At 45.6% G+C, this 21,479-nt stretch overlaps 1 protein-coding gene across 3 annotated transcripts; it reads left to right on the forward strand.

Moving 5' to 3' along the window:
* Positions 1–2,003: 2,003 nt before the first annotated feature.
* Positions 2,004–18,677, forward strand: LOC106607302 (myosin light chain kinase, smooth muscle). Of its 3 annotated transcripts, none has more exons than XM_045720578.2 (17): positions 2,004–2,347; positions 6,326–6,481; positions 6,898–7,146; positions 7,407–7,586; positions 8,661–8,705; positions 9,964–10,088; positions 10,213–10,366; positions 10,455–10,772; positions 11,182–11,281; positions 15,102–15,305; positions 15,487–15,704; positions 16,043–16,166; positions 16,605–16,757; positions 16,944–17,073; positions 17,199–17,286; positions 17,618–17,758; positions 18,065–18,677. In XM_045720578.2, exons 1-17 carry the CDS (start codon positions 2,188–2,190, stop codon positions 18,268–18,270), a joined length of 2,751 nt encoding a protein of 916 aa, XP_045576534.1. In that variant the 5' UTR covers positions 2,004–2,187; the 3' UTR covers positions 18,271–18,677. The 3 variants fall into 3 exon arrangements, with proteins under 3 accessions (XP_045576534.1, XP_014059609.1, XP_014059610.1); XM_014204134.3 differs by having other exon boundaries at positions 2,008–2,347; positions 6,994–7,146; XM_014204135.3 differs by having other exon boundaries at positions 2,013–2,347; positions 6,906–7,146.
* Positions 18,678–21,479: the final 2,802 nt, after the last annotated feature.

The following is a 21,479-nucleotide window of genomic DNA, read 5'->3' on the forward strand; positions in this document are numbered from 1 at the left end:
TGTGTGGTGTGTGTGTGTGTGTGTGTGTGTGTGTGTGTGTGTGGCCTCATACTGAGTGTGTTGTAGCTGTGTTGTTGTTGGACGAGGTAATAGGTTTAGGCATGAGGTTATCTTATGGCTTTATCAAAGAGCCCCTATTACCTGGTTGAGACACATTCTGGAATCTGCCCGCAATCTGGACTCAGGTGTAGACGTAACATAGTAAATGAAAATCCGGGACACTCAAATTAATATGATATGTTACATTTGGTATGGTACGTATTCATTTGTGGATGTCCATCATCCATTTCGTATGGTATGTTATGAAATACAAATCATATTATATGTTACGAATTACAATTTGTGTGATATGTTGCGAATTGCAATTTGTATGATATGCTATGAATTGCAATTCATACAATATGTTTAGAATTTGCAATAGGTATATGTTACGAATTCCAATTTGTTGTGGCTAACGTTAGCTAGGTGGGTAGGTGGCTTACGCTAATGGTAGCTAGGCTAGGGTTTAGGGTTAAGGTTAGGAGTTAGGTTAAAAGTTAGGGTTAGGGGAAGGGTTAGCTAACATGCTAAGTAGTTGCAAAGTAGCTATAAACTAGTTAGTAGTTGCAAAGTTGCTAATTAGCTAAAATACTAATGTCCGTGATGAGATTCAAACACGCAATCGTTGGGTTACTAGACGTTAGCGTTATATGCCAATCCATCCACCCCTACCAACCACCCTTCTTTCGTTTTTTCCTTAAGTAACCTTCTGTCTTATTTAGCCACACCAAGCGTAACAAATCATACTAATTTTAGTGTCCCGGATTTTCATTTACTATGTTACATCTAGTCTATAGTCTCTGCTTTATTTCAGTTACTGAACCAGCGGGTTGTTGCAATATGACATGCATTGCAAGCGGTGTAATTCCAATTCGTCTTAGGTTGTCAAAGTGTAATCTAGCAAGAATGTACTTATATCACAACATGGTAGCTAAACAACACCTCCTCGCAATGTTTAGCTCTCTCTAATGTATTTGCTTTGATAATTCTTATCCCAGATTCTACAGAAACACAAACAGCCCGTCTCATCACAGACCTTGAACACGGCAGTCGTTCTGTGTGGTTAATGATGTGGAATTCGGGAGGGCTGGAGCAGGGATGGAAAGTGAGGGGGAGCAGAGTGATATTGAGTGAATGATCTACTACAGTATCACTGCGTAATGGTACTTGAAATCAGGGCAGTGAAACACAAATGCTCTGTGTGTGAGAGGGATGCAGAGGCATTAACCTAGGTATTAATAAGTAACTATCAGTAAAGGTATCAACAGTTCAGTGAACAGTTTCAAGAACGATGATGGACAAACATCTAGTGTATTTGTTGGTGCCAGTGCAGTACACTGCTTCACAAGACTGGAACACAAGACTTACTGTCGTCGGGTTGACATATTGCGCTGTAGTTTACTGGCTTACTGTGCTGTGTGAGAGAACTGACTAGACCTACATAGGTCATACTACTATTACCAGGGATGCTCATAGTAATACTGTGTACAGTAAATGTACGGTAAGGCTTCTTCTCTACTGAGCCTGAGGGAAGGGAACGCATCCACAGAGCTGCTGGTTGCTGCAGTAGCAGCCGCTGGTTCTATGGTCTGTGTTACCATGGACACGGCTCACTGTGGAAATCTCTCTCTGGGATTTATGTTAACTGTTATGGGGGCGAGGCTGTTGTGCTCAATGGTCTCACCTACCGGTGTGAAGTTATACATACAGTACGTAACAGAGATGTCACACACATCCAAAGTTCAGTCTCTACACTGATAAGTGAGCACTCAAACAGTAAGACAGGTGAATGTGAACAAGTCAAACACTTGACAAAGCAACCTTTGGCTGTGTTTGTGTATGGATAATCTCTCTCGTTCTGTATATGTGTGTGTGTGTTTCTATTAGCTGTGGGGTTAGTGAGCATAGGGGGTGGGTGGGTGTGAGAAGGGGACAGAGATACACTGATAGGGACAAAGTGAAAGGGAGAAAGAGAGAGAGAGAGAGAGAGAGGCATGAGGGAGGAGACTAACTATGACTGAACTATGAGTTGGCTGTGAGTGTGAGAGAGCAACAGTGACCGAGAGAGGGAGAGGATGTTTGATAAGCGGCTTGGGAAATGACTGTTTAAGTTTGTGTGTTGAATGCAGAGACATTGTGGAGCCGGACATGAGCAGTGACAGCAGCCCCAAGAAGCGCTATGTATCAACCCTCAGGATGTACATCGGACCCACCAACACTTCCCCTGGGCAGGGAAAAAACATCTTGGCAACCAGTACCACTTCTGCTACTGCCACTAGGACTGGGATAGACACAGCCTCTAGTACAGGTAAGAGTGTGTGTTTGTGTGTGTGTGTGTGTGAGAGTTTTCAGTGTGTGTGTGTGTAATGTCTGTCAGCGTGTAGTGGTGTAGTATGTTGTGATGGGGGGGGGGGGGGGGGGTCTAGGAGTGTAATTATTGGCATTGCTTTCTAGTTGCTCAGGTCAACATTGTAATAGACAAGTTAGAACAGACATTTACCCCAGAGACTGTATAGCTGAGTGACAAGTGACCACACACCATGACAAGGCATTTCTATTTCATTTTCAGACAGTACATTTGCTTGTTTTACATGACAATGATATTTATTGGTTTTGTTTCTGCTTACCAGTTTGATATTGTAGATAACATACTGTATTGTGTTTGGACTCTGTACTTCTTGAGCACTGCCTTTTGTTTTGTCGTTGTTTATAGTTACAGTGCAAGACGTCCGCTGCCATGTATGTATTGAGATTTATTGTGTGTACTTCCTTGTGCGTGCACCAACAAAGCGCATAGCATGTACAGTATTTCATGTATTTTCCAGATTGCCCTAATTAGCATTGGCTTCATGCCCATTACCTGAGAAGTGACGGGTGCAGGAATCTACATGCCCAGTTGTTGTTTGTGAGTGCACTTAAAGGCCATGTGGTTCTTGTTTTGAACAGCCTGAGGAAGGGGTTTGGAGAAAAAACATTAGTCCCCCTGCCCTCGGCCTCCTTTTACATGTTTTGTGACGGTGTTTCTCTCAGAGTGCAGTATCCTAAACACCTGTGGAGTAGGATGACATTACTGTGACAGTTCCATCTGCACTGGAAAGTAAAAGAGTGTGAATTATATCGTGACGTTAGGAGGGGATGAACTTTTTTTTTTACATTCATGGATGATGTGACAATCACAGCTAAGTCAGTTCTAGAAGGCAGATGGATTTTGGAGGATCTGGAAGAGCTCACCAAATGGTCCAGAATGGAGTTCAAGCCTGAAAAAGGGAAGTGTCCAGGAACGGTACCGATTCAAGATTGGAGAGGAGACCATCCCCACCGTCAGGATGGGTATGGTCCTGGGGAAGTGCTAAAGCCCTATGGTCTAGAGGCACCAAGGTGGTCCACCTCGAGCCTGGGGAAGTGTGAAGGGCCTGACAGTGCTAAAGTCCTATGGTCTTGAGGCACCAAGGTGGTCCACCTCGAGCCTGGCGAAGTGTGAAGAGCCTGGGGAAGTGGTAAAGTTCTCTGGTCTAGAGGCACCAAGGTGGTCCACCTCGAGCCTGGGGAAGTGTGAAGAGCCTGAGGAAGTGTGAAGAGCCTGGGGAAGTGGTAAAGTTCTCTGGTCTAGAGGCACCAAGGTGGTCCACCTCGAGCCTGGGGAAGTGTGAAGAGCCTGGGGAAGTGGTACTGGGCCGAGCTCAATGACAAAGAGAGTGTGAAGGAGATGCTCTTGCAAGCTGACACGTGGATGACATCTCTGAAGAAGAGCGGACTGCTAGGCAAGTTTAAGGCATGTGGCTACCAACACAGGGTACTTCCCAGACTCTTCTGGCCACTGCTTGCCTATGAGGTACCTCTTTCAACAGTCGAGGCACTAGAGAGGAAAATTAACAACTTCCTCAGGAGATGGCTGGCGGTCCCAAGAAGCTACTCCTTCATCTGCCTGTACAGCACAGACAGCAAGCTGCAGCTGCCAATACATTTTTTTTGGCAGAGGAGTACAAGGCAACAAAAGCACGTCAGGCTATGATGCTGTGGGACAGCAAGGATGAGAGGGTTTGCCAGGCAGAGACCGAGGTCAGGAAAAAAACAGGGCAGCTGGACATGCTGGAAGAGCGTGCAAGACATCTGGAACATGGAAGGGCAGCGGATTAAGTTTCTGCTTTTCTCTGTGTATGATGTGTTGCCCACACCAACAAACCTCCACACATGGGGGTTGGCAGAGAGCCCCAGCTGCACACTATGTCACGACTTCCGCCGAGCTCGGTCCCTCTCCTTGTTCGGGCGGCGTTCGGCGGTCGACGTCAGCGGTCTTCTAGCCATCGCCGATCCACCTTTCATTTTCCATTTGTTTTGTCTTGTTTTCCCGCACACCTGGTTTGCATTCCCTCATTACTCGTCTTGCATATAAACTTCTGTTTCCCCCCATGTCTGTGTGTGGATATGTTATGTGTAAATGTATGTGTACTCCAGGCTGGTTTGCGCCGGGTTATTGTAACCCGGTGTTTAGTTTTCTGAGTGCCGTGTTTTGTTCGCCTCAATAAAGGGCTCCGTTTGCTAACCAATTCTGCTCTCCTTCGCCTGACTTCCCTGCAGCCAGTTACGCACTCCTTTACACACTATGTGGATGACCAGCCAACCTGGAGCACGTGTCCTCTTGACAAGCACCTCTGACCAATGGAAAGTTCAGGTGTCAGCATGACCAAATACTGACTCGGGACTGGCCGCGGGACTGGCTGCGGGAATGGCCGCGGGACTGGAGCAAGCAAGGAGAAAGCCCAAACAACTCACCCCCTTTTTCATCCACTTCCTCAGGCCAGGAAAGAGCGCAGCAAAGGGAACAAGGACCAAAGGGATCCTTGCCACAGCAGGTGACTGGGAGATGTGGGCCAACTTCAAGAAGCAGCTCCAATTCCCAGAGAAGATAGCCAGCACAAGCCTCAGACCAGATATCGTTCTCTGGTTTAGAGGACCAAGCAGGTGGTCCTCATCGAGCTCACAGTGCCCTGGGAGGAGAGGATAGAGGAGGCACATGAGTGGAAGCTCGAGAAATACCATTCCCTCACCCTTGAGTCAGCAGAATGGATGGAGAGCCTGGAATCTATCAGTTGAGGTCGGTTGCAGGAGCTTCGCAGGCCAATCACTCTAGAGAACCCAGGGGGTGCTCAGCATTGAAGGAGTGGCAAGGAAGAAGCTAGTGGCTAACGTCAGCAAGCAGACAGTGTCATCCCATTGGATCTGGCTGAAGATTAATGCCAGGGATCAATGTTAAGATGAAAATAAAGATACAATTTTAGTTGTCAATAAATATGTGTTGTTGCATAACAAACAGATTTACAATTTAGATACTCTGAGATGTTTTAGTGCCAAGATGTTGGCTGTGTGCTACTGCTGTCTTTATACTAATTTGGTGGTCTGGTGGAGAAACACAGAGGAAGTGTCTCAGTGTTTTTGTTGCAGATGTTTTGGTTCAGGCTTATTTTCCCAATATACATGTGTGGGTTTGGGCTATTTGTGTCTGTGTTGTAGACAATGTAGTAGGTGTCAAGGCATGCTGGAGTCTTTCCTGTAACAGGGAGAGCTGATAAATACTCTGCTAGATGAGAGATGTGGTTAGCACATTAAAGCAGAGGAAGAACAGAAACACAAAAGCAGCGATAAGGGAACGTTGTCAGTAATGCAAGATGACAGGCCAGGCTGAACACCCCACGGTTAGTGCTGGCAGGCTGACCAAAAGTGTTTTAGTAGTTGTTTTCCCCCAGGGTGACAAAACAGAGTGGCCAAATTCCACCCAAATTAGTAGGTCTACCGGTATCCAAGTGCTACAGTACATGTACAAATTACCTCGACTAACCTGTACCTCCGCACATTGTACCAGTACCCCCTGTATATAGCCTCGTTATTATTATTTTATTGTTACTTTTTATTCGTTTTTACTTTAGTTTATTTGGTAAATATTTTCTTAACTCTTCTTGAACTACACTGTTGGTTAAGGTCTTGTAAGTAAGCATTTCACGGTAAGGTCTACACTTGTTGTATTCGGCGCGTGTGACAAATAAAGTTTGATTTGAGTGTTGATTGATTGATTGACTTCAGAGCACATGCACAAAGACGTTTATGTACGTGTGGTTGTTTCACATGCCAAAGCAACACAGCTATTGGAGCCTGCGTATAAGGCTGTCATAGAACAGACAGCCTGCTGTATGAATTTCAAATGTGCTTATGATACTCTCTGTCCCCTGACCCCTGTCCCACTCACCCCCTGTTACCCTGTCTCTCACCCCACCTGCACCATCTCATCCAGGGAACAGCTGCCCCACACCTACCCCCCTGAGAGGTCTGGATCCACCCCTGTTCACAGAGCCATTGGAGGACTGCTCGGCGGATGAAGGAAGTGACATCTCACTCCGAGGGGTTATCACAGGAAGTCAGCCAATCAGTGTGTCCTGGCTGCACAATGGTGAGCTGAGGACAGGCCTTATTCTCCATGTCCTGCACAGTTTGGCTCTATGCCATTAGAATTCAACTTTATGAATTTGAATAGAAAATGTCTTCATTAAATTCAATTTCCACTACGACATTTTATATCCATTGCCAAATGGACTTGAACGCCCAAACAGCAAGGTAAATAAAAAGCACATTTGCGTCACTCTGCTGCCCATGTTGCAAATTAGTACTACCTTGTGATGTTTTTTAGTTCTTTATATATCAGCACGTTAGAAGGATAAGAATCTACTTTCAAGTGATACTGCTCACGCTCCTCCATTAACGCCTTAATTGAATTTTCATTTCAGGGTAGTGGGTGTTCACCCTCCCACATACTCAGTTTTTCTCTCTTTATGCCGGTCTCTCTCTTTCACATTCACACTCTCTGAGACGAACAGACACACACACTGAAGCTGAGGACTAGTGTCAGTGGCCTGAGCTCTGAGAGAGTTTCCTGTTGCTGTATATGGGTGTTCCCGTGGGCAGGTGAGGCAGTGTTTTTTGGGGAGCCCCTCTTCGATGGCAGTGAGACTAGGCTGGTGGTGAGGGAATGCCTACCTGAGGACGCGGGTGCCTACACCTGTGTGGCAGAGAACCGAGCGGGCAAGACCTCCAGCAGCGCAGCTGTGTGTGTGAGAGGTAAGACAACACACACACACACACACAATGCTGAAGTGAGCTCAGATCACTGGCGTACCACACACAGATCAGCGAAACTGCAGTATGCCACTGCCTCAGATGATACAGCCGGTGGCTTTATTTTGCATGAACACCAACAACACAAAGGGTTAACTGCACTGCAGTAAGAGTTTAGATTCTGATGTTGTGTTTTTTTTTTCTTTTGTCCCTTCTGTTACGGGATACGAAACTGAAATTGTCCCCTGATGGAAACAATGCAGACTTTGAGACTATCTGCGGAGTCCTGAACGCATCTTCACACACTTCCCCTGCCCTCAACAACAGCATTATGGAAAACAGAGGCTCAAAGTTACTAATGTCACCCAACAATGACAGTGTCTTCAGACAATCCAGCTCCCCAATAAGCTCTAACACCCCGAGCCCAGGAGGACCCCAAAAAGGTAAAACATGAACTCATTATAGACTATCTCTTGTACCCTGAGTGTATAAAACATTAGGAACACCTTCCTAAAATTGAGTTGCTCTCAGAACTGCCTCTGCCTTTTGCTCTCAGAACTGCCTCAGTTTGTTGGGGCATGGGCTCTACAAGGTGTTGAAAGCGTTCCACAGAGATGCTGGCCCATGTTGACTCATGCTTCCCACAGTTGTGTCAAGTTAGCTGGATGTCCTTTGGGTGGTGGACCATTCTTGATACACACAGGAAACTGTTTTGCGTGAAAAACCCAGCAGTGTTGCAGTTCTTGACACATTCAAACTGGTGCGCCTGGCACCTACTACCATACCTCGTTCAAAGGCACTCAAATATTTTGTCTTGCCCATTCACCCTCTCAATGGCACATACACAATCCATGTCTCAATTGTCTCAAGGCTTAAAAATCCTTCTTTAACCTGTCTCCTCGCCTTCATCTACACTGATTGAAGTGGATTTAACACGTGGCATCAATAAGGGATCATTTGTTGTTACAAATGCTCTGATAAGTGGACACGTGTCATTTTCGGCAATTTACCCCAAAAATACTTTATATCGGAGTTGTTTCTGTTGTCATAGAGATAAAGGACTCATCATGGATATAACCCGTTTTAGCATGGACGTTGCCATTGAGGGCTTCCACCATTTTAAACTAGTCAACTGGGTGGAGATTCCTATGAGTTGGGAGCAATCAGCTAATGATGAAGGAAATTGACTACTTTAAAATGGAGAAGCCCATGCTGTCACAGACACTATAATGGCACAGATAAAAATATGAGCCCTCTATTTATCTCTATGGCCTGGTGTTCACGCGTATCTGCCCTCTCATTGGCTAGAATGGTCTGACCTGATCTCGCCTCCTCCCGCCTGCCTTCCATATTTGAGGACATGTATTTCCATTGTTAGAGCTTTCACGCGAATATCTTGTAAATATAATAGACAATCTTTGGTTATGGTCCAGAGAGCACTTAGCCACGCCCTCCCACACCCTATCACTAACTACCTGCACCTGTGATCTCATTTCACATCGCCTCCGTTCCACCAGTCTCCACAGAAGTCACGCCAAAGAAGAGAGCCAGCTCGGGGACAGGTAAGATACACACTAGTCTTTCTCTCCCCCTTTCTCTGTGAACAAGCCAAGAGCTGCACCTGTCTCTCTTTCAATGCATTTATTCTGTATAACATGTCCAGTTGTTGTCCTTGCTTTCATCTATTGTGTTTATATCAACCCACCGCTTTTCATATTTTCGTCCAGCCTCAGATACTAGAGCTACACATTTAGTTTGACCCTTTGTACTCTTCTGTATTGTCTGTGTGTATTGTACTGCTGTGGTGAGGGACTTTGCTCTGGTCTGGGTAAGGCTAGAGTGTTATTGTGTATGAACTGGGTAAAGGTGTTACCAGGTAGGACCATAAAAGGATGTATAGTTCACACGGGCCACCAGTTGCCCATCCCTGACTTAATTGCATACTTTTGTGTAGATAACTTGTTACTTTGTCATTAGATGGTGTAGGTTTACATCGTTCAGTGGATTGCCCAGAATCTGATTTGTCATAATCTAATCTGTGTGTAAGAAAGAAGAAAGTTGTTTACAAGTAGGCCAGTAAATGAATAATTTTATTCAATTTGAAATGGAGTGATTTTAAAATAGGGCTATTTGTTAGGCTAGACGGGCATCAGTTGAATGCATTCCACGGGAGGTTTTGTGACGTCAGTCCTTCTTGTCTCAAAGAGAAAGTGCTTTATACACTCACACCAATTAAAACAAAAGTGCAGCTTTATCACAGTGGTTTTAGTCAAATGTACCATACTGCCATACTGATTTGACTACTGACCAGAAAGAGGCTGTGTCCACAAAGCCCTTTGGGGCTTTGCTCTTAAAAGGATTTCTGTAATGTAATGTCAGGGTTATAAGGAAGTCATCTGTACCTGGTTATAAATGATACCTAACCATTTCTATCTTCAGCATTCTTGATAACAGTATTGGCAATTCATTTACATTGAAAATGAATGTTTGGTCTGTATGCTTGACCATGTTATGTACTGGTGTGTGTAGGCGTTTGTAGTTGTCGGATACTCGTGGTTTCATAAGGACTGCTCTTACTTGTGTGGTATGTCATCTGTGTTTGGTCATGAAAACCCGCCTGCAGACCCGCACACATAAACCCATACACACAAACACAACAGCCGTACAAACAAACAGAACCACTCATACACACACCAGAACACTTACATGTACAAAAACACACACAGTTCTCACACGCAGTTAATAATGTTTTGTAAACAAATAATTATTGTGGCCTCTAGTGGACTCTAGTGAAAACTTGTTTTACCCTGTCTTTCACAGCCTCGCTGCAGTTTAAGGATCCCCCATCCCACATTGAGGCACGGCTAGGAGAGACAGCCCGTCTGACGTGTGCGTTCAGTGGATGTCCCCCTGTGGTGTCCTGCTGGATACGAAATAAAGAACCGGTACCAATATTATTTTCTAAAGAGTAAACAAATATCTAGCCTTCTTTTCGTAGCCTTCTGAGCGTGTGAGTGTACAGTTTGTGTCTTTTTGTCTGACTCTCTTTCTCTCTCTCTCTCTCTGTAGGTTGTAGATGGGTCTGAGTTGTGGGTAGAGAGCAGTGATCAGAGCAGTACGTTGGTGATCGCAGAGCCAGGACCTGAGCACTCAGGACGCTACACCATTGTAGTACGAGACCGCAAGAGCTCGGCGCAGCACACCCTCGCTCTTTCTGTCATAGGTAAATAACACGTGCAAAATATTTCTGTGCTTTGTGTGTTTTTGTGTGGAACCTGTTTGTAGCCTGTACCGTCTCTTCTTGGTCCCAGAGCGGCCCCAGTCCCCAGCCTCCAGCCCTGTGGTGTCTCTCCTCTCGGTCTCGCCTCTCTGTTTGGTCCTGTCCTGGTCTGGGCCCTGCTACGACGGAGGCAGTGCTGTCCAGGGCTACGTGGTGGAGGTGAGGAGAAAAGGCCCCGCTGAGTCTGGGGGCTGGAGTGAGCTCACAGCCCATTGCAAGAGTACTTCTTACAAGGTGCGCTCCGGGCTTGAGCCTCAGGGAGAGTACTGCTTCCGGGTGAGGGCCTACAACGTGGTGGGGGTGAGCGAGCCCAGTGAGGAGTCTCCGCTTATCAAGATGGAGCAGAGAGGTGAGCCATGTCGGTGTCTAGTTGATTGGTTCCAGCAGGAGTCGTATACCCTGAACTTCATCATGTGTGGCTGTATACTGTGCGGCTCAGTTGGTAGAGCATGGTGCTTGTAACGCCAGAGTTGTGGGTTCGATTCCCACGGGGGACCAGTACAAAAAATGTATCCACTCACTACTGTAAGTCGCTCTGGATAAGAGCGTTTGCTAAATTACTCAAATGTAAAATGTTAATCAAGCTTGTTTGTCACATGGACTTCATGCCTTCAGCTGCAGAGACGAACACATTTCAACAATACTTTTTAAACTCAATCAATCTGTTTCCTATAGATTTGTATCATTAGGTGCATCGTTTGATGCAGCCTATCTGATGACTGACAGCTCACATGTCTGTCTCTGTGTGTGATCTGTAGCTGAGCCACAAGAGGAGTCTCCTCGGACATATGAGGACGTCACCATCGACTCCACCCACAAGGTCACTGATCACTACAATGTACTGGAGAAACTGGGAGTGTGAGTATCTCCCATGAAACATTACACAAAAAACACACACACACACACGCCTGTGTGTAATGCAGTGTAGATAACAAAATGAGTTAAACTCACTGCCACCAGATCAGCAGGTTAGCGATAACATCTCTTATCCTCTGGTAGGTTGACATGAACCAAGATGTCTGTTCATCTAGATAAGGGACACTCATTATCTTGTTTCATGCCAGCTCTTGTTCACAATGTTTTTCAAGTGAAAAAAAAATGTTCCCTCCTCTCTGAAATGTCAAAGACATGACTGATCTGGCCTTGACAAAAACACTTGTTGATTCAGTGTTTAGTCAACAGAGAGGGGAATATTGCGTCACAGAGCATAGAGGAGAGAGAAGTGTTCAAACAGACAGAGCATGTAGCAACCCTGATCATCTCCGTTTAGTCAGAATAAGGGATGTGGTTTAATTTTCGGACCCACTCACTCTATCATATCTTTTACACGTGTATGTATCTCTACTAACACCTAGCTCTCCCTCTGAACTCGTACAGTATGAAGGCAGAGAGTTGTCGAAGTGATTTAGTGGTTAGGATCATAGAATATAGTCTTTTAATTCTAGTACTGTAGTTAGGACACAGATTTTTTTTCCTGACCATGACCTGACCAGGAAATCCCTAGTGAAACCTCCAGAGTTTTTCCTGGTCAGGTCACATGGTCAGGGATAACTCCGAGATAGCAAGCCTTCCTTTACATTCCTGGTCAGATCTAGGTCAGATCTGGGTCAGATCTAGGTCAGATCTAGGTCAGATCTCTATCTCCAGATGGAGAAAGTTGTTCTGGAGCCATGATTATACAGACGGTTTGGCACCGATTACCATTGCATTATGGTCCATGGGGTTCACAGCACTGTGTGTCTATGTATGTCTATAGCAGGGGTGGGCAAAATACAGATCCATCCCACGAGGCCATTCAATCCAGCCCGTGGGAGGTTTGAGTATTTATACATTTTTGGGGGAAATTATGATTATTATAGGTACAAAAATAAACACTCCAGGCGACTCTTTAACGTCTAAAACTAGATATAAAGTTTGTAGAAATTATAATGGACCGATATAACTGCCCTTTTTCTGGCCCGCAAATGTATTTTGACAAACAAATCGCTCCCCAAAAAATCTGTGGGGCCCTTTGTTGAATTTTTTAAATCCAGATGTGGCCCTCGAGACAATGTTTGCCCACCCCCCTACACACATTCATGTAATCATAGACTGATTCTGATTTGTATGGACAAAAGTGTCTCATCAATCCATTGCGTGGATGGCAATATTAATGCAAAGCAACTCTATTCGCTCTGTGTATGTGTAAAGCAGTTAAACTACTCTGTTGGTCATACTTATTCTTCCGCTGCCAAAACCGTAAAAGCTACCAACACCAAAACAACTTTAAAATGTACAGGCTGACCGTCCGCAGTATGCTGGGAAAAAAACGTTTTGATACCCACTTATACTTTTCAGCTCCATAGGCTTAAACCATTAAAACAACTAACATTTGCAGTGGTACTGTTGGTAAAAAAACGAAAGTTTTGAGACTAAATATATGTTACACACTACCACACTATTTGCATGAATCCAAATGGATTTCAGGGGTAATAGACTTGAATGGGAGAAATTACTACTAGTCCTCCACCGTTTAAGCTAGAAACGCCATTCAAAGTTTAAAACGTGCAGACCGGTCTGGAATAGGTTGCTTGTATACTGACCACAACCACGCAACTACTGACCACAACTACTGACCACCGCTATAAACCCCACCCTGACGTTGACATGTGCAGACTGACTCAATATACACTGCTCAAAAAAATAAAGGGAACACTTAAACAACGCAATGTAACTCCAAGTCAATCACACTTCTGTGAAATCAAACTGTCCACTTAGGAAGCAACACTGATTGACAATACATTTCACATGCTATTGTGCAAATGGAATAGACAACAGGTGGAAATTATAGGCAATTAGCAAGACACCCCCAATAAAGGAGTGGTTCTGCAGGTGGGGACCACAGACCACTTCTCAGTTCCTATGCTTCGTGGCTGATGTTTTGGTCACTTTTGAATGCTGGCGGTGCTTTCACTCTAGTGGTAGCATGAGACGGAGTCTACAACCCACACAAGTGGCTCAGGTAGTGCAGCTCATCCAGGATGGCACATCAATGCGAGCTGTGGCAAGAAGGTTTGCTGTGTCTGTCAGCGTAGTGTCCAGAGCATGGAGGCGCTACCAGGAGACAGGCCAGTACATCAGGAGACGTGGAGGAGGCCGTAGGAGGGCAACAACCCAGCAGCAGGACCGCTACCTCCGCCTTTGTGCAAGGAGGAGCAGGAGGAGCACTGCCAGAGCCCTGCAAAATGACCTCCAGCAGGCCACAAATGTGCATGTGTCTGCTCAAACAGTCAGAAACCGACTCCATGAGGGTGGTATGAGGGTCCGACGTCCACAGGTGGGGGTTGTGCTTACAGCCCAACACCGTGCAGGACGTTTGGCATTTGCCAGAGAACACCAAGATTGGCAAATTCGCCACTGGCGCCCTGTGCTCTTCACAGATGAAAGCAGGTTCACACTGAGCACGTGACAGACGTGACAGAGTCTGGAGAAGCTGTGGAGAACATTCTGCTGCCTGCAACATCCTCCAGCATGACCGGTTTGGCGGTGGGTCAGTCATGGTGTGGGGTGGCATTTCTTTGGGGGGCCGCACAGCCCTCCATGTGCTCGCCAGAGGTAGCCTGACTGCCATTAGGTACCGAGATGAGATCCTCAGACCCCTTGTGAGACCATATGCTGGTGCGGTTGGCCCTGGGTTCTTCCTAATGCAAGACAATGCTAGACCTCATGTGGCTGGAGTGTGTCAGCAGTTCCTGCAAGAGGAAGGCATTGATGCTATGGACTGGCCCGCCCGTTCCCCAGACCTGAATCCAATTGAGCACATCTGGGACATCATGTCTCGCTCCATCCACCAACGCCACGTTGCACCACAGACTGTCCAGGAGTTGGCGGATGCTTTAGTCCAAGTCTGGGAGGAGATCCCTCAGGAGACCATCCGCCACCTCATCAGGAGCATGCCCAGGCATTATAGGGAGGTCATACAGGCACGTGGAGGCCACACACACTACTGAGCCTCATTTTGACTTGTTTTAAGGACATTACATCAAAGTTGGATTAGCCTGTAGTGTGGTTTTCCACTTTAATTTTGAGTGTGACTCCAAATCCAGACCTCCATGGGTTGATAAATTGGATTTCCATTGATTATTTTTGTGTGATTTTGTTGTCAGCACATTCAACTATGTAAAGAAAAAAGTATTTAATAAGATTATTTCTTTCATTCAGATCTAGGATGTGTTGTTTAAGTGTTCCCTTTATTTTTTTGAGCAGTATAGATACCTTCAACACAACTTTTTGCTATCATTCCTACTTCATAAACTATAAAGCTGGTTGTATCCCCATTCATTTCAATGGCGGCATGCAGGCTTCAACATTAAAAACTGAAATCGGTGCCACAACCTTTAGACAAAACATGTTGAGAGCTTAAAAACACTTTATATGGCTTATGATGATATACTGTAGTGCTCCCTCTACCCTACTATACCAGCCCACTATAACCCATTATAGTAACTCCACACCTACAGCCAATCCAAAATAGGTCACTATCACTAACCTGTAGCCTATGAAAAATCTATTACTACCATTATTACTACAGCCGCCACTACCACTACAACTTCTTTCATTACTGTGAAAAACACCTAAAGAGGAGCAAGCAAACCACATTTTCTAGTTAACGACGTCGATCTCCTGTGACACTCCACAGGGGGAAGTTTGGCCAGGTGTTCAAACTGACTCACAAGGAGACGGGCCGTGTGTGTGCAGGAAAGTTCTACAAGGGCCGGCGGGCCAAGGAGAGGGAGGCGGCCCGTAAAGAGATAGAGCTGATGAACTACCTGCACCACCCCAAACTGGTCCAGTGTCTGGGGGCCTATGATCTCAAGCCAGAGATGGTCATGGTCATGGAGTTGTAAGTATAGAATCTAGACAAACCATTGACCACAATACATGGCAGTGGAAGCCATAGAGCCCTGTAGAAGTAAATGTATGATGTCCGCTGTCACTAATGTGAATTGAGTTCATTTGAATTGAGTTGGATTGAATCAAATTGAAAATACAACCTTATTGATCCCGTGATTGTATGTGTGCAGCATTGCCGGAGGTGAGCTGTTTGAGCGTATTGTGGACGACAGCTTTGTGCACACCGAGCCGGCCAGTGTGCACTACATGCAGCAGATCGTGGAGGGGATGGGCTACATGCACCAGCAGAACATCATCCACCTGGACCTGAAGCCTGAAAACATAGTGTGTGTTGACCACACTGGCACGTGCATCAAGATCATTGACTTTGGCCTGGCCAGCAAGCTGGGTGAGTGTGGGGCTGGCTGAGGGACAGAGCCAAGGGTGTTGAATGGTGCTGCATGTTTTGGAAGCGTTGTTGGTTTACATTGCAACACCTGGAAAAGGAATGATGTCTGCCTCTGTGTTCACTGTGATATATGGTCTGTGTCTTAAATGGTACCCTATTACCTATATAGGGAATAACTTTTGATCAGGGCCCATAGGGCTGTGTTTGAAAAAGGCCCTGGTCAACATTAGTGCACTATGTAGGGAATAGGGTGTCATTTGTGACATAACCAGTATGTAGGGAATAGGGTGTCATTTGGGATTCATCCTCATTACCCTGAGGTGTTGTCTCTCCTCCAGACCCCTCCACTCCCCTGAAGGTGATGCACGGGACACCAGAGTTTGTGGCTCCAGAGGTGATTGGCTATGAGCCTGTTAGCTTAGCTACTGACATGTGGAGCATTGGAGTCATCTGCTACATATTGTGAGTACTAAGGCAATTTTCTGTTTCATTCATTCTCAATTAGACATTCTTCTCTGCCTACAATAGGGCTTGACAAAATTGAGCTTTTCTGCCACCTAGTGGCCATACATTGGTATTGCTCATATATCAAGTTCAAATCCATGTGCGTGTGTGTCTGCGTGCGTGCGTGTGTGTGTGCGTGTGTGTCTGCGTGCATGTGTGTGCGTGTGTGCGTGCGTGTGCGTGTCTGCATGTGTGTCTGCGTGCGTGTCTGCATGTGTGTCTGCGTGTGTCTGCGTGCGTGCGTGTCTGCGTGCGTGCGTGTCTGCGTGCGTGCGTGTCTGCGTGCGTGTGTCTGCGTGCGTGTGTCTGCGTGCGTGCGTGCGTGTCTGCGTGCGTGTCTGCGTGCGTGTGCGTGCGTGTGCGTGCGTGCGTGTCTCTGCATGTGTGTGTGTTCAGACTGAGTGGCGAGTCTCCCTTCCAGGGTAACAGTGAGGCAGAGACCCTGGCCTTGGTGACTGGTGCTCAGTGGGAGTTTGACGAGGAGAGCTTCGAAGAGATCACTGACCAGGCCAAAGACTTCATCAGCTCCCTGCTCAACAAGGAACCAAGGTCTTGGACTACACCATATTCCTGTAGCAATATATAGTGTCTGAGTGACTGTCTATGGATGAGCCTAGCTCTGTCTCCCCTCTAACCCTCTCTGTCTCCTCTCTAACCCTCTCTGTCTCCCCTCTAACCATCTCTGTCTCCCTTCTAACCCCCCCATATGTCCTCTAACCCTTTGTCCCCAACCAGGCGCAGGATATCCTGTGAGGAGGCTCTGGTCCACTCCTGGATAGCTGAGCCCATCTCAGCAGACCCCAGCACCACCAAGTGTCTCTCCAAGGAGAAGATGAAGAGGTACCTCGCCAAGCAGAAGTGGAAGGTAGGTAGTGAGTTCCCCACCAAGATGACACTTTGTATTTTACTACATTTCAGTTCTTTAATTATTTCATCATCCCCCAGTTGGTGTGTGAAACTGACTGAAGCCTCTCTGTGTATCTCCTTTAGAAAACAGGGAAAGCCCTGCTGGCGCTGAAGAGGATGGCTCTCCTGTCTAAAGCCGATGGGCCTGGCTCTCCCACCACCCCTGCAGAAGGTGAGACCTCCCTCCATACTTCCAAAACCTGCCATACCCAATACAAACCATGTCCGTTTCTCATAACCCTACCATTCCTCATGTGATATACAGGGGTGCAACTTTTCATTATGAAATTACATTTTTGGAATGTGATACAAAATGAGGCAACGGTGTGCTTTAGGAGCATGCGAACCCACTTCTAATGCCAAAACCACTAGTGATATATGACCCTGTTAGCCCGGGTCAACCAGATGAGCACTACGCATACCATTGGTTGACTTGTCCTCAGTCTGGCTGACCAGGCTATGACCCTGATGTGAGCCTTGACCCTGTGTCTGACCCCTGACAGACAGCCCCCTGAGTCCTGAGGCAGAGCAGGCCCTGCAGTCTCTAGAGGTCAAACTCCAGGGGGTGCCCCAGTTCTCCCTGACCCCAACGGACCAGACTGCCTCCCAGGGCTCCACCGCCCGCCTCTCCTGTCACCTCACAGGTACCTACCTATACACTGCATTACACTACAAACAGCTTCCATCTCGATCGCTTTATTAGACATGTTTGGTTGTCCGAATTACACGTTCAGCTGGGGCTTGTAAGGATTTTAAATGCTTTGTTTTAAAGTTGGATATTGATTAAGAGCAATCATGCCTTACTAAGTCCCTTGCTCAAGGACACACAGATGCATCCTGCTGTGTAATACACGTTAAGCTTTTTAGTTCAAGTGTGTAACTACATTCCATTCCTGAGCTCTTGTCATTGGATGTTTCCTCTCTCTCACCCCTCTGACCTCTCCTTTCAGGGTATCCTGACCCAGAGGTGGTGTGGTTGAGGGGGGAGGAGCCTCTGGAGGAGTCATCCCGGGTGCAGATAGAGTATGAAGAGGACGGGTTCTGCACCCTGGTCCTGGCCCAAGTTGGGCCAGAGGACTCGGATGTTTACACCTGTAGGGCCACCAACGACCAGGGGAAGGCACAGTGTTCAGCCAAACTCATAGTACAGGAATAGGTTTGTTCAGAACTGTGAATACGTATTGAAACACAAACGTGCAGAAAGTCAGACGCCCATGATTGTGAAATGTCTTTGAAACATTCCAGAAAATGTTGTGTAGCGCTTGAACCACTAAACTCTGTACGTTACGGCTCTTGTGAAACAACTCTTTGATTTCTGATTGAAAACCTCTAAGTCCTACTAGTTATTTTGGACATGCGTACGGGTTGGAAAATAATTCTCCTGTGAATTAAGACTGTCAATAGAGTGTCTTAATAGTAAAAGGAATCTTTTTGAACCAAGTATGGTTGTTAAACATTTGATAGATGTAACTTTAATGTGCATGTATTGTAACCGCTATGAATTTGGAATCATTTTTTCTTTTTCTCAGTGACCTGTTACTGTACAAACATTTTATAGTTGCCTCTAAGACCAATGGCTTTTTATTTTTACAGTTATGTCCACCAGATGACAGCATACTCTTTTGAAAAAGAGTTGTGGCGTAACAGCAGCCTTGTGGAAAATGTGACAGGAAGCATATAATTCCACAGAATTATAACCCCACTGTGTGCTACAGATTACTATTTTATGTCTACTAATTTAAGGGCTGGATTCAATCCCTATCGCTGACAATCTGCGCTGAGCGTGCCTGAAATTTTAAAGGTGATTTCCAATTGAGCCGGTTTGCTGTAAATGCAGTTGCCACTGACATTGCCTTTTAAATGTCAATCGCGATACGGATTGAATACAACCCTTTTATTTTTATATAAGTAATTTCAACCATTTAGCTGTTGAAATGTGTTCCATGTTTACATGGTGAAGAGCAGGAAACCGCTGAAGGTGTTCTAGTTCATGAAGATATCATGGACCAGCCTGTTAGCCTGTAACTCAACATAGACATTATCTCCCACCTCCAGAGGAATGACCACTGCGTTTCTGCCACTGTCATGGGCATTGGTTCCTACAGTGTCCCAGACAGACACCAGCCTCTGGCCATTCTTGGTCAAGCACACTACAGAATTAGGATGGTTGTTCATCATCGTGAAATGGAAGTAGTACATTCCTTTGACTATGGCAGTGAAGATACCTGTAGGGACATAGCTTTTAGTTTCTAAACACAACACGATGCAACACACAGAGAATATCTGGTACATGTGGTAGGGTTGTAGGCGCTGCCGGTGTTTGAGAAGACATTCTTGTACCTCAGTGTACAGTGAGGTACAGTGTACAAAAGCTTAGGAACACTTTTCTAAAATTGAGTTACACCCTCCCCCTTTTGCAGCCTCACTTCGTTGGGGCGTGGACTCTACAAGGTGTAGAAGCATTCCACAGGAACACATACACAATCTATGTCTCAATTGTCTCTAGGCTTAAAAATCCTTCTTTAATCCGTCTCTTCTCCTTGATCTACACTGATTAAACTGGATTTAACAAGTGACATCCATAAGGGATCATAGCTCACCTGGATTCACCTGGTCAGTCTCATGGAAAGAGCAGGTGTTCCTAATTTTGTACACTCAGTGTATAGCATATCAGTTGTATACAATAATGTATTCAAAGATCAGAGGCTGTTAGAAAGTTAAATATAGGATAATCCCTGTAATATACAGAGAAGCAATGGGTGGATAGGAGGTTAGTGACGTGAAAAGCGTTACATTACCTCCAGTTCGTCTCTTCAGCTTTGCCACTTTATTCTCACTGGTTTGTAACCGGATCTCCATAAGTCGTAGTTTCTCCCACATGACTCCTAGTTTCTCTCCTATAAATTCATTCATCAGAGAACCAGTGTCAGATGGGTAGCATTCATCCCGGCGGTCTCCCCGAGAGACAGATAGACAGCAGCATAGTGGCAGTAAAAAAGACTGCAATACAATTAATTCTCAAACTCATGTTCTTCTGAAACTTTTCCTGAAGTACAGTTCTGTGTTATTTCTCAGCCTAGTCTCCCTCTTTATAAATATGCCATCAGGAAGTAGAAACTACTACATTTTTCTGAGAAGTGCTAAACACTTTTTTTTTTACATTACTTACTGGTCCTTCAGGTTTTGGGCAGGTGAGCAAATGGACGTGACATTCTGATAATCCGTTGACTTCCTCCAGTTACAGTTTTTCTTGATTGCTAAAACACTTTGAATGAAACTGGGGTCCACTTGATCTCCATCATCACCTAATAAGCACAACAGTAGTCATCTCATTGCTTTCACACAGTGCAAATTCTAAGCACATTTTTGCAAAACAGTAAACGCAACTCTCTACAAAAGATGGAAAAGTCAGTTGAGTAACACTGACGCCGTTGACCATGCAGCACCTGTTATTCATGCATAAAAGAGGTCACCTCTGTGTTGCTATTTACAAGAATGGACCAAGTAAAAGGCGCTACATGGTCAATCCAATGTCTGCATTGGCCGTACAGCCTTTACTGTGATACAGCCTCTGCAGAAGTCAGGGCATTCATACTTCTTGCGCTTAGAGAAGCAGAGCAGCCGAGCAAGAGCTGTTGATCTACCATCAATGAATCATGTCAATGCGGAACTAAACGGCATGCCCCCAGAGGCTCCACAATTGTGTCATATCCTCCATACACAGCCTCCGACCACAAATCCACATCAAGCATAAATTGGCTTGAGAGGCCGAGGGCAAAGTAAAGCCTATTCAGCTACTCATTATGTCCACTAGAAAGCAACCTATTAATTGGCGGAAGAGAAGTCAATGTTTGGCTTTTTCAGTGGATTGATATGACACATAAAAGTGGATTATAACAGGGAAGTAATTGATACTGTATCCCTACCTAATGTTCTTTGAACCAGTTATGAGAGGATGAATGGGAAAGGCCACCACTACACTTATTTTGGTCATGCATCCCTGTCGGGAGACAAGGCTTCTAGGTTGGGGGGGACGGGTGTCATAAAGGTGTCACATCAACCCCAAGGTGGACTAGGTCAGATGGTTTATTAACTAAATCAATCCATCAAATTATGCCATAATAGTATTTTAATATTGCAATATCAAATCAAATGTATATAGCCCTTCTTACATCAGCTGATGTCACAAAGTGCTGTACAGAAACCCAGCCTAAAACCCCAAACAGCAAGCAATGCAGGTGTAGAAGCACGGTGGCTAGGAAAAACTCCCTAGAAAGGCCAAAACCTAGGAAGAAACCTAGAGAGGAACCAGGCTATGAGGGGTGGCCAGTCCTCTTCTGGCTGTGCCGGGTGGAGATTAGAAAC

This window comes from Salmo salar, chromosome 06, assembly GCF_965601325.2.
Source record: "Salmo salar chromosome 06, fSalSal1, whole genome shotgun sequence".
Lineage (NCBI taxonomy): Eukaryota > Metazoa > Chordata > Actinopteri > Salmoniformes > Salmonidae > Salmo > Salmo salar.